The sequence below is a fragment of the Rhincodon typus genome, chromosome 1 (assembly GCF_021869965.1).
Source record: "Rhincodon typus isolate 14 chromosome 1, sRhiTyp1.1, whole genome shotgun sequence".
Lineage (NCBI taxonomy): Eukaryota > Metazoa > Chordata > Chondrichthyes > Orectolobiformes > Rhincodontidae > Rhincodon > Rhincodon typus.
Window position 1 is genome coordinate 8377452 of NC_063332.1, and position 12433 is coordinate 8389884.

Genomic DNA, 12433 nt, shown 5'->3' on the forward strand with positions numbered 1-12433 from the left:
GAAACAGTTGGAGACATTGGATACTGCAAAGGCTATGGGCCCTGACAAAATTCCAGTTATAGTACTGAAGACTTGTGCTCCAGAACTTGCTGCTCCCCTAACCAAGCTGTTCCAGTACAGTTACAACACTAGTATCTACCCAACAATGTGGAAAATTGCCCAGGTATGCCTTGAACACAAAGTGCAGGACAAATCCAACCCGGCCAACTACCACCCCATCAGTCTACTCTCGGTCATCAGTAAAGTGATGGAGGGTGTCATCACCTATTCAGCAATAACCTGCTCAGTGACATCCAGTTTGTGTTCTGCCAGGGCCACTCAGCTCCTGACCCCATTACAAATTGGTTCAAATCACGAGGAGCATAGTTAAGGTGAATAGCCAAAGTCTTTTCCCCAGGGTAGGGGAGTTCAAAACTAGAGGGCACAGGTTTAAGGTGAGAAGGCAAACTTATAAAAGAGTCCTAAGGGGCAACTTTTTCACAAAGAGGGTGGTGCATATGGAACAAGCTGCCAGAGGAAATGTTAGAGGTGGATACAATTACAACACTTAAAACACAATTGGACAGATACATGCATAGGAAAAGTTCAAAGGGAGGCAAATGGGACTATTCAGTCTAGGAAATGTGGTCAGCATGGACAAGTTGGGGCGCAGGGTTGGTTTCCATGCCGTATGCCTCTAAACAGTGCGAGAGGGTGGTACATGGTGGTCAGTACCATTCTTTGACCATGTTTGACCTGATGCCATGAGAATTCATGACACTCAGGACAGCTCCCTCCCACTGTATCAGCACCTCTGCTGGATCTGTCCCAACAGTGGGACAGCACATACCCAGGGATGGTGATTGCATTTTGTGGGACACTATCTCTGAGTATAACTCTGTCAGATATTGCTTGAGTAGGTTGTGAGACAGCTCACTGAATTTTGGCACTAGCCCCCAGATATTGGTAAGGAAGTCTTTGCTGAGTTTACCATTGCCCTTTCTGGCACCTAGGTTGATGCCAGGTAATCTGGTTTTTTTTTTCAGATTTTTAAAAATAGTTTTGAGTAGCCTGCTAGACCACTTCAGAATCACATGTCGTTCCCTAAAGGGAATTAGTAAACCAGATGGGTTTTTAATGATAATCAACAGTTTCATAGTCATCATTTGACTTTTAGTTCCAGATATTCTTTGATGGGACTTGAACCTGGGTCCCAGCGTATTGTCTATAGTTAGTTTGGGGTTACTAGTGCAGCACCTATTCCATTTGTCACTGCCTCCACCTGAGCATAAGCACTTGGTCTAAGATCTTAACCATTTGCTTCTCTCCATTCCAGGTACTCAGTAAGAACGTTGACCATTTCCCACACCTTGGAAATCCCTTTTTTGAAGGAAGGCGGACATAGATGATCATTGTCACCTCCAAAGTGCCAGCTCAGCCTGCAACCACTTGAGCACCAGGGTGTTACCACACACAACTGAGTGATCTTCCTGCAACCAAAATCACCATGATCTTTTCTTTGTAAACTACTAACCACCACCAGTAATAAACCACTCACGTAGCCAATTCAATATTTACATGTTAAGGCCAATGCAAACCAACAAAGTTGAGGGGGAGATAGGGAGAGAAGGAAGGGAATAAATAAAAATGGAGTTGGAGGGGGAAAAGGAAGCACTGTTATCCCCCTGCGATGCCCACCTCTCTCTAAAGGCATCAAGAGCATTGATGCATGCCGTGTGCTCCTTCTCCAAGCGTACCCAGGCACAATCATAACCACCAAATAGGGGCAGTCGGCAGACATGACCCCCTCCATGGCCCGCTGCATGGACCCAGGTTTATAGCCAGCCTGGTCAGGCTCAGGAGCAGGCCCACGAGGAGGTCCTCTGATCTGGCCCCACCCTCCGCACAGGTGCCCAAAGATCAGGAGTGTGGGGCTGAAGTGCAACCAAATTGAGACCCTTGTATTTATAACATAATGCACACAGCCTTCATATTTATTGAAGAGGAGGGAATGGCCTGGTGGTATTATTGCTAGATTGCTAATCCAGAAACCCAGGTAATATTCTCTGGGGGCCTAGGTTCAAATATGTCGTGGCAGATGGTGAAATTTGAATTAAACATAAAATGAAATCTAGAAGTCTAATGATGACATGAGACCATTGCTGATTGTCAGATAAGCCAATTAACACCTAGTCTGGCCTATGTGTTTCTCCAGATTTACAGCAATGTGGTTGATTCTAACTGGCCTCTGTGCAATTAGGGACAGGCAATAAATGCCGGCCTGGTAGTGGTACTCACATTGTGTGAATGAATAAAAGAAATTAAGGCTTTCTCAATTATATTTATTGCGCACACAGATTAGAAGTTTCCTCTTTCCCTATTATATTACAGGTAATGGAACATAAACACCAACTGTTGTATTTATTGATACAATGCACACCCAGACCACAAACTGAGTTGTATTTATTGGTGCAATTTAACTCCAGCCTTATTAAAGTATATTCACTGTTGCACAGCACTCAGGGGAGTTTACAAGTAAATCAACTGACTTTACATTCTGAAAAAAAAAATCTCACGATATACACCCTGAAAACAGCTCTTTTGGACGTATGCAATAGACAAGTCAAATTTGGGGGCACCAAACGCTCAGAAGCCTTTGAAGATGTTAAATCTTACTGGATTATCAGGTCAGGACATACCTCAACCATGCTAAATTAATCAACCTGTTGTACAGTTTCTCAGTGTCTAAAGGCATTCACCACCTCCCTTCCTAATCTTGCATGTCAATGACACCCCAGCCCCAAACGCTTCAGAGAAGGGAGCTTGGCAGAACTGTGTAGGGTTCAGATGCGGTGGCTACTCAGCTATGCTGCGTGGCCTCCTGCTTCACAGGGCTCCTTATGAACCTGCCCTCCGTGTCAATGGCAAAGTTGTAATTTTTTGGATTGTCCAGAGCTTCTGCTATCCGTTGATCCAAGTTTTCCAGCGTGATGAAATTCTTCACCTCCTCCTGAGAGACAGAAAGACAGAAGGTGAGAGAGGATTGATAAAGCCAGGCTTTTCATACCGATTGTGTCAACTTCCAAACTTGCATATCACTTTTATATAACATCAGGGTCTGTATTGCATGGCATATTATTGATCTAGGGGCTTATGTGGCAGTGGTCAGGAGTCCCATGTTCACATACCAACTGCTTCAGAGGAGTGTCATAATATGTCTGAACAGTTTGATTAAAAATATCTGCAATCTCCCAATGTTTTAGATAGTTTCTGAAATGGCCCAATGCAGGACATTTAAAAGGCATCTGGATGGGTACATGAAGAGGAAGAGTTTAAACAGACGGAGGCCAAATATTGGCAGTTGGGACGAGATTAATTTAGGATATCTGGTCAGTATGGACGAGTTGGACTGAACGGTCTGTTTCCATGCTTTACATTTCTATAACTCTGTACAGCAGACAGTCTGCAAACTGCACATATTATCATTTTTGAGATTTAGATTTAAAATAGGACCAGGCAGATTCCGAACAGTCACGTAATGTTAATGGATAAAATATTTCTACTGTTGAGTTTATAACAGATAGAATAAACAAATTAAGGCAGTTAGCTTAGCTCTGACTTCTGGTTGGAAAGGTCCGGTTTCCGAAGAACTCAAGACTTCTGTTTAAATGAAGAGAGTCTTTCTCAGAGAGGAAGCGGGTTTGTCGGTTCACGACAGAGTAAGATCATAGACTGCAACAGTTCAAAAAGGCAGCTCACTACCACCCTCTCAAGCAGAATGAAAGATGGGTTGCTAAGCCAGTGGCACTCACATCTCATGAGAGAACAAAAAAAGTTCTCACAGCTGAAGTGGTTTTCAGTCTCGGTATATTCCAAACCAGGAGAGTGTGCGTGGAAACCTTCTGGTTGTCAGAACTAAGAATGTTGAGATAATCAGGACTGTGAAAGGTTCATACCAGCAGACTTGGAAATGAATCATGAAAAACGAATCATGAAAAACAGCCTCAGCCAACAGGGGGAATGAAATTGGAAAATGTCAATTAAGTAAAGATTTTAAAAAATTGAGTTTAAGAGGAATTTTTCTCTGGAATTTGGTTTCAGTAATGGATAGTGTTGGAGACAGATTGACACTTTGTTTTGAATTGTGTTAAGATCTAAGTGCCTTCTATGTAACCTTATAACCTATATAACATTATAACCTTGTTTTGTCCTATTTCATGTCATAAACTTATGTCCAGCTGTTAAAGAACTTCTGCCTTGTGCGAATTTCTTTTGGTGATTAACCACCATACTAATCAACTTACAAAATATTTGCATATGATTTATCGAGCTGTGGCATCTGGTTGTCCAGAGTTACCATCAAAACAGCACAGCCAGATCCCAGAAACAAGAATTTTTCTTATTTACTCGTGGGACCTGGACATTGCTGCCTGACCAGCATTTATTGCCTGTCCCTATTTGCTCTTGAGGAAGGTGATAGTGAGTAATGTTGAACTGGACAACTTTTGTATTAAAAGGTTTTGTCAAGATCACAAACCGCTGATGTACGAACCACCTTTTGGCACAAAGATTGCCATTCGTATGAGTTTTCCAGGACTGCACACTTCCTTACAGACAGTGGGGATGTTTGCAGAAATGGCCAGCTCTATAGCAGATTTCCAAAATACAAGGGCTGCCTAATTATAGCAGAAGAAATGATTATTGGTAGGTGTCGGAGCTCCTCCACCCACTACCCAGATATGTTACCTACAACCCCTAGCTGAAACATACAAACTAGGAGCAGGAGTATATCATTTATCCCTTCAACTAATGGGTGATCTTCTATCTCAAAAGCCATATTCTCGCTTGGTGCCTACCTCTCTGTACTATGTAGAGATAGATTACCAAGTGAAAGTGAGAAATGCTCAATAGGTCAGACAGCATCTGTGCAGTTCTGATATAAGGTCACTGCACTGAAATGTTAACTCTGTCTCTCTCCATAGATACTGTTCGGAAATCTGGATCATTCAGACTTGCGATTCCACAAAATCAAAACCAGGAATTGTCAAGCTGATGAAAATGGCAAATTCAGCTCACCCCAACGAGTGACATGACTGAAACACACAACCTGGCCATTTAACTCTAGGAAGGATGTTGTGAAACTTGAAAGGGTCCAGAAAAGATTTATAGGGAGAGGCTGAATAGGCTGGGGCCTTTTCCCCTAGAGTGTCAGAGGCTGATGGGAGACCTTATAGAGGTTTATAAAAAAAATCACAAGGGGCATGGATTGGGTCAATAGTCAAGGTCTTTTCCCCAGGGTGGGTAGGTCCAGAAGTGGATGGCATAGGTTTAATGTGAGAGGGGAAATACTTAAAAGGGGCCCAAGGGGCTACTTTTTCACACAGAGGGTGGTGTGTGCTGGGATTGAGCTGTCAGAGGTGGTGGTGAGGCAGGTACAATTAAAAGGGCTCTGCTTGGGTACGTGAATAGGAAGGTTTTAGAAGGATATGGGCCAAATGCTGGCAAAATGGGACTGGATTAATTTAGGATTTCTGGTCGAGATGGACGAGTTGGACCAAGGAGTCTGTTTCTGCGCTGTACAGCTCTACGACTCCATCTCATTGCAGCATCCATGGCGTTTTGATGTAAGGTCATAAACTGCTCTGCTTCTCTCTCCACAGATTTGCTGAGTATTTCTAGAATCTTCTGTATTTATTTCAAATTTCAAGCAGTATGCTCCATTTTGAGCATCTGTAGCAGCAGTTCTGGAACCATAACCATCTTCCATGGGCTCCACGGCTGTACAACTCTGACCTCTTGTGCTTTCCCCATCTCCTTTGCACCAATCGTTTTAGGTCTCAGGACACAAGCTCTGGAATTACTACCCCGAACTTTTCTTCCCTCCTAAATATTTGACCAGGCATTAAGTTCCTTGTTCTTGTGTTTCTGTTTTTAATGCAATGTCATTATTTATCCAACAATGTTCCTGCAAAAGTTCCTTGTGATGCTTTTCTATATTGAGGGGATAACATAATGTAGGTTGTAATGACCTTAACACTGGAAAACAGAGCCATAAAGCAGCAGGGAGCTTCCACAATGCTGGACTAATTGGCAAAGCAGCTGTGTGTGGAGAAACTTGAGTGATATTTTGATATATCTTTAATGATTATTAACGATATCACAACCGCACCATCGATGATTAATTCACACAAGTACACTTTCAATGGCAAATGAGAAATCCATTTCTTTGGTACAATCTATCTGGGAGCACAGTTTAAATCCAGCAGAGTTTGTGCAGATAAAAAGATTTTTTTGTCTCTCAGCTTCCCCTTACCTTGAAAACATATGTGAGAATGCTGGGAAGATAAACTGTGCATAAGAATTTGCAACTGAGTCAAGGTTAGGCAATGGAAAGTGCAGCAGCCAAATAGCTAGAATGCTTATTTCACATCTCCCCCTGCTTGAGGAGAGTTTGATGAAACGACATAGAGAATGTTTTATTCTGTATCTAACATGTTTTACCTACCTTGCAAATATTTGATGCAATTACCCTATCTAATCTCACACCATACCAGTTCCAGGAGTGTTTGATAGGGATAGTGTAGAGGGAGCTTTATTTTATATCTAACCGTGTGCTGTCCCTGTCCTGGGAGTGTCCGATGGGGACAGCACGATGGGAGGATTACACTGGATGTGTAACAGATTGGAGTTGTGACAATGAAGCTGTACATTGCACCCACGCTCGATGTGTACCTGAAGCCGCAGTACTTCCTGTTCCTTCTCCTTGAGGAATTCACTCTGTTTCTTTTCTCTGACGATGGCTGCTTGGAGTTTCTGCTCCTGCTCCTCTTCTGCCTCTCTTTGTAGTCGCTCCTCACTGCCACACAAACCCAAATACAAAGGCATTGATTGAAACATATCTGGGTGTTACTTTGCCTCGTTGATTTGCCCTTTCTCACAGTTTAAAACAAAAACAAATAAAGATTTTAATACCGTGCCCATTCACTACCGTGGGGTAACATGAAATTCTGTGATTTCACACTCCTCAATCACCAACCTTATGGATTGTTAAGAGATCAGATACAGGGAGTTGCTTTTCCACTTGTGGGAGATAGCACAATTCGAGACCATCAGTCTAAGGCAGTCGCAAAGAAATCAAAACAGGAATTCAGCAGAAACCTCTTTACATAGAGATCAGGGAGATCACCGAACATACTAACACCTAGACTCTCTACACAGTGTGGAAACAGGCCATTTGGCCCAGTGCCCCTCTGATCACCATCCATCCAGACCCATCCCCCTGCCCTATAATCCTGCACTTTCCATGGACATGGCACATCCATCTAACCTGCACATCTTTGGACTGTGGGAGGTAACCAGAGCACCCGTAGGAAACCCATGCAGACACGGGGAGAATGTGCAAACTCCACACAGACAGTCGCCCGAGGGTGGAATTGAACCCGGGTCTCTGGCGCTGTGAAGCAGCAGTGCTAACCACTGAGCCACCATGCTGCCATGGAGCAGTTAAGATAAGTAGCACTCATGTATTAAAGGGAAGCGAGATAATCACAAGATGGAATGAATGGACAGACCGATAGGAAGAAATGATAAATTGAGGGAGAGATGTGTGGTATAGATTAGTTGGTCTGACGGCCCATTTCTCTGCTGTAAATTTTGCTGGAATAAGGTGGCTGTGATTTAATACGGCTCAGTGAAGTGTGAGACTTAACAACAACTATTATTTATCTGAGATAACAAGGTGTAGAGCTGGATGAACACAGCAGGCCAAGCAGCATCAGCGGAGCAGGAAAGCTGACGTTTCGGGCCTAGACCCTTCTTACTAGTGCTTTTAACATGAGGAAATGTTCCAAGCCCTTCCCGAGGGCATTATAAAAGAAAGTACGATGCTGAGCTACACAAGGTGATATTAGGGCCAAATGCTTGCTCAAAGGAGATAGATATCAAGAATTGCCTTCAAGGAGAATAACAACAGATAGGAAGAGAGTTTGGGACCTAGGTGACTCAAGACAGGCACCAATAGTGGAGTGATTAAAGTTGGGAACACACGGAGACCAGTATTAGAGACCTGCAGGTATGTTGGAGGATAGAGTGTCTGAAGATGACAGCGATTGGGAGGGGTAAGGCCATGGAGGGGTACGAAAACAAAGACGGAAATTTTAAAATCAAGACATTGGGACGACACGGTGGCTCAGTGGTTAGCACTGCTGCCTCACAGCGCCAGAGACCCAGGTTCGATTCGGCCCTCGGTCAACTGTCTGGGTGGAGTTTGCACATTCTCCCCGTGTCTGCATGGGTTTCCTCCTACAGTCCAAAGATGGATAGGCTAAGTGGACTAGTTGTGGGAAATGCGTGTTTACAGGAATAGAGTAGGGGGGTGGGTCTGGGTGGGATGCTCTTTGGACGGTCAGTGAGGACTCAACGGGCCACATGGCCTGCTCCCACACTGTCGGGATTCTATGACATGCTTGACCAAGAACCATTTATAGCTCAATAAGCACAAGGTGACAGGGGAATGGAATGTGGTGTGCATTAAGACACAGGCCACAGAGTTTTGGATGATGGCCAAATACTGTGAATGCTGGAAATCTGAAAGAGTTATAGGGCACAGTAGAAGCCTTTCAGCTCATCAAGTCTGCGGCAACCTACCTACACTATTCCCACCTTCCAGCACTTGGCCGAAAATCTTGAATGTTATGACTTTTCAAGTGCTCATCCACGTATTTTGCAAAAGTTGTAAAGTTTCCCACCTCAATTACCCTCCTAGGCAGTGCATTCCAGACCCCCAGCATTCTCTGGATAAAAATGATTTTCCGCAAATCCCCTCTAAACGTCCTGCCTTTCACATTAAAATTATATCCCTTTGTTACTGACCTTTCAATGAAGGGGAACAGCTGCTTCCTATCCACACTGCTCATAATCTTACATCCCTCTATCAGATCCTGTCTCAGCCTTCTCTGCTCTAAAGAAAACAACTCAAGTTTATCCAGCCTCTCTGAAATGCTCCATCCCAGGCAACGTCCTGGCAAATTTCCTCTGCATCCCCTCCAGTGCAATCACATCCTTCCCATCATGTGATGACCAGAACTGTACACAGTACTCCAACTGTAGCTGAACCAAAGTTTTGTAAAGCTCCAACATGACTTCCCGGCTCTTATAATCAATGTTATGATTGATAAAGGCAAGTGTCCTGTATAGGTTCTTAATGACCCTATAAACCTGTTGTGCCACCTTCAGGGACATGTAGACAAGCATCCAGAGATCCCCTGTTCCTCCGAGCTTCCTAGTGTCCCGTCATTCATTGAGTGCTCCATTGTCCAGTTCCTTCTTCCAAAGTGCATTGCTTCACACTTATCAGGATTAAATTCCATCTGTCATGGTCTGCTCAACTGACCCATCCATCTCTATCTTCCTGTAACCTAAGGCCTTCTTCCTCACTATTAACCACCTGGCCAATCTTTCTGTTGCCCTCAAACTTGCTTATCACTGCCCTCTCATTCTCACCTACATCATTTGTAAATACACAAACATTAAGGGGCCCAGCATTGATCCCTGGGGTATGCCACTGCACACTGGGCTCCACTCACACAAACAGTGACCACCTTCTGACTCTTACCACTAAGCCAACGTGGATCCAATTTTCCCAAGTTACCGTGGATCCCACATGCTTTTATCTTCTTTATCAGATTCCTATGTAGGACCTTCACAAAGGCTTTGCAGAAATCCACATAAACTACATCAACTGCACCACCCTCATTGACACACCTGGTCACCCCCTTGAAGAATTCAATCAATTTGTAAAGTATGATCTCACTCTGACAAAGCCATGTCAACTATCCCTGATCAAACCTTGCCTCTCCACATGGAGATTAATTCTCTTGTTCAGAGCTTTCCCAGTTGTTTCCCTATGCTGGAGAAACTCAGCAGGTCTGGCAGCATCTGTGGAGAGAGAAACAGAGTTAACGTTTCAAGTCCAGTATGACTCTTCTTCAGAGCTCAGTTTTGGATAACCTCAGAGGTGGAATGTGAAAGATTAACTCAAAGCATGCTGGAACAGTCAAGCCTAGTCGAGAGGTAATGAAGGCACGATTTCAGCAGTAAACGTATGAGACAGGTGAGGTTGAGTGATGTTACAGAGGTGGAAATATATAGTATTGTGAGAGCTTGGAAACTCACATTAAGATCAAATGTGACATCAAGACTGTGAACAGACTGGGTTAATCTCAGACTGTTGCCGAAACAAGTCTGAAGTTAAGGAAAAGAGATCGGAAACGGGGACAAAAAATGGTTTCAGTCTTATCAGCATTTAAGTATTTCTGCTCATTCAATACTGGACGTCATAGAGCATACTGCATGGAAACTGACCCTTCGGTCCAACTTGTCCACGTCGAGTTTGCCAAACTAAACTGGTCCCGTTTACCTGTGTTTGGTCCCTATCCCTCTAAACCTTTCCTACTCATGGAACTGTCCAAAGGTCGTTTAAATGTTCTAACTGTACCTGCATCTACCACTTCTTCTGGCAGTTTATTCCAGATACAAACCACACTCCGAGTCAAAATGTTGTCCCTCGGGTCCCTCTTAAATCTTTCCCCTCTCACCTTAAAAATATGCCCCCTAGTTTCGAAATACCCCATCCTAGGAAAAAGACTTTTTCTATTCAATCAATCAATGCACTCATTATTTTATAAACTTCAATAAGGTCAGCTCTTAACCTCCAACACTCCAGTGAACAAAAGTCCCAGCCTTTCCCTCCAATTCCTGCAAGATCCTGGTAAATATTTTCTGACTCCTCTCCAGTTTGATAATATCCTTTCTATAACAAGGCGACCAGGACTGCACACGTTACTCCAAAAGTGGTCTCATCAACATCCTGTATAACCTCAACATGACATCCCAACACCTACACTCAATGGTCTGAGCAACAAAGCCAAGTGTGCTAAATGTCTTCTTAACCACCCTGTCAACCTGTGATGCAACTTACAAAGAACTGTGTATCTGAATCCCTGGGTCTCTCTGTTTGACAACTAAGCAGTCTGACAATTTTGTAACTCAGAGTCCAGAAGAAGTCATACCATACTCAAAATATTAACTCTGTTTCTCTCTCCACAGATGCTGCCGAGTTTCTCCAGCATCCCGTGCTTGTTGTTGCATTAAAAGATGTTTGACTCACCGTATTTTTCGGAGTCGTTCATTTTCCAAATTGTTGAAAGCCATGAGCTTCTGATGTTCTTCAGCTTCTAACTGTGCTCGTTCCTCAGCCAGTGAGCCCACTTCCTCTTCATAACGCTTGCGTAGCATTTCCTCCTTAAACTCAGCCCTTCCATTCCAGAGGTGAAAGAGAAACAAGATCAAATTTCGCTCACTTCATCTTTCGGGCGTGGACAGACAATACAATTTCAAACCCACCACCAGGTCTCAGAGGCTCAAGCCCAGTCCTGTAACTTCCAGTTCCCTGGCATAAGGAACGAGCAGCACCAATGGTGACTGACTGGGTAGTGCTCTTTGGTCAGAAAGTGTGGGTTCACAGCGCCGTTCCAAAGACACAAGAAGAAAATCTGTACTGACACTACAGATGCAATGCTGAAGCAGTGCTGCACTGTTGCAGGGGCCATGTTTAAAGTGAGAACTGAAACCAAGGCTCTATCTGCCTCCACAGGTAGTTGTTAAAGATCCCACAGGACTATTACAAAGTACAGCAAGGAAACTCCTTGGGTTATGACTAGCTTTTGTCCTGAAGAAACATATGATCTGACCATTACAAGTTCCTACATTAATGCAATAAAGTACGTTGAACTTTCTTCTTGACAACAACGATTATGCTTTAGGTACACAGAAAATAGGAGCATGTATAGACCATTGTGCCCTTCAAACCTGCTCTGCCATTCAATACAATCATGGCTGAACATCCAACTTAATACCCAGTTCAACAAGGTGCAGAGCTGGATGAACACAGCAGGCCAAGCAGCGTCATAGGAGCAGAAAGGCTGACGTTTCGGGCCTAGACCCTTCTTTCCCGATTTCTCCCCATATCCTTGATACTTTCAAGGTCAGAATTCACACAACACCAGGTTGTAGCCCAACAGGTTTACTTGGAAACACAAACTTTCGGAGCCTCATTAACACCTGACGAAGGACTAAAACCTGGTGTTGTCTGATTTCTGACCTTGTCCAACCCAGTCCAACACCATCAGCTCCACATCATTGATATGCCAGTATTAAAAAAAACTTGGTCTACACCTCTCTTGAGAGTCTTCAGTGCTTTGGCCTCGACAATTTCCTGCGGCAGAGAATTCCACAGGCTCACCACTGTCTGGGTGAAGAAATTCCTCCTCATCTCTAAAAAGGCCTTACTTTTAGACTGCGACTGTGACCATTATTGATATAGGCTCTTCACTCTCAATCAATATTCCGCCCACCCGTTTATTAAGGTAGGTGCCTCTCACCCACTGTCTATTAC

At 43.8% G+C, this 12433-nt stretch overlaps 1 protein-coding gene across 1 annotated transcript; it reads right to left on the reverse strand.

The window, feature by feature from the left end:
• Positions 1-2300: 2300 nt before the first annotated feature.
• Positions 2301-12337, reverse strand: mrps26 (mitochondrial ribosomal protein S26). The gene is made up of 4 exons (XM_020519242.2): positions 12214-12337; positions 11147-11293; positions 6712-6835; positions 2301-2989 (listed from the first exon to the last, which is right to left on the reverse strand). Exons 2-4 carry the CDS (start codon positions 11272-11274, stop codon positions 2840-2842), a joined length of 402 nt encoding a protein of 133 aa, XP_020374831.1. The 5' UTR covers positions 11275-11293; positions 12214-12337; the 3' UTR covers positions 2301-2839.
• Positions 12338-12433: the final 96 nt, after the last annotated feature.

Coding starts and splice junctions, on each gene's coding strand:
- mrps26 (XM_020519242.2), bottom strand. CDS start 11,274: ATGCTACGCAAGCGTTATGAAGAGGAAGTGGGCTCACTGGCTGAGGAA. Junction 6,836..11,146: donor GAACGACTCCGAAAAATACG/GTGAGTCAAACA, acceptor TTTGTGTGGCAG/TGAGGAGCGACTACAAAGAG. Junction 2,990..6,711: donor AGGAAGTACTGCGGCTTCAG/GTACACATCGAG, acceptor TCTGTCTCTCAG/GAGGAGGTGAAGAATTTCAT.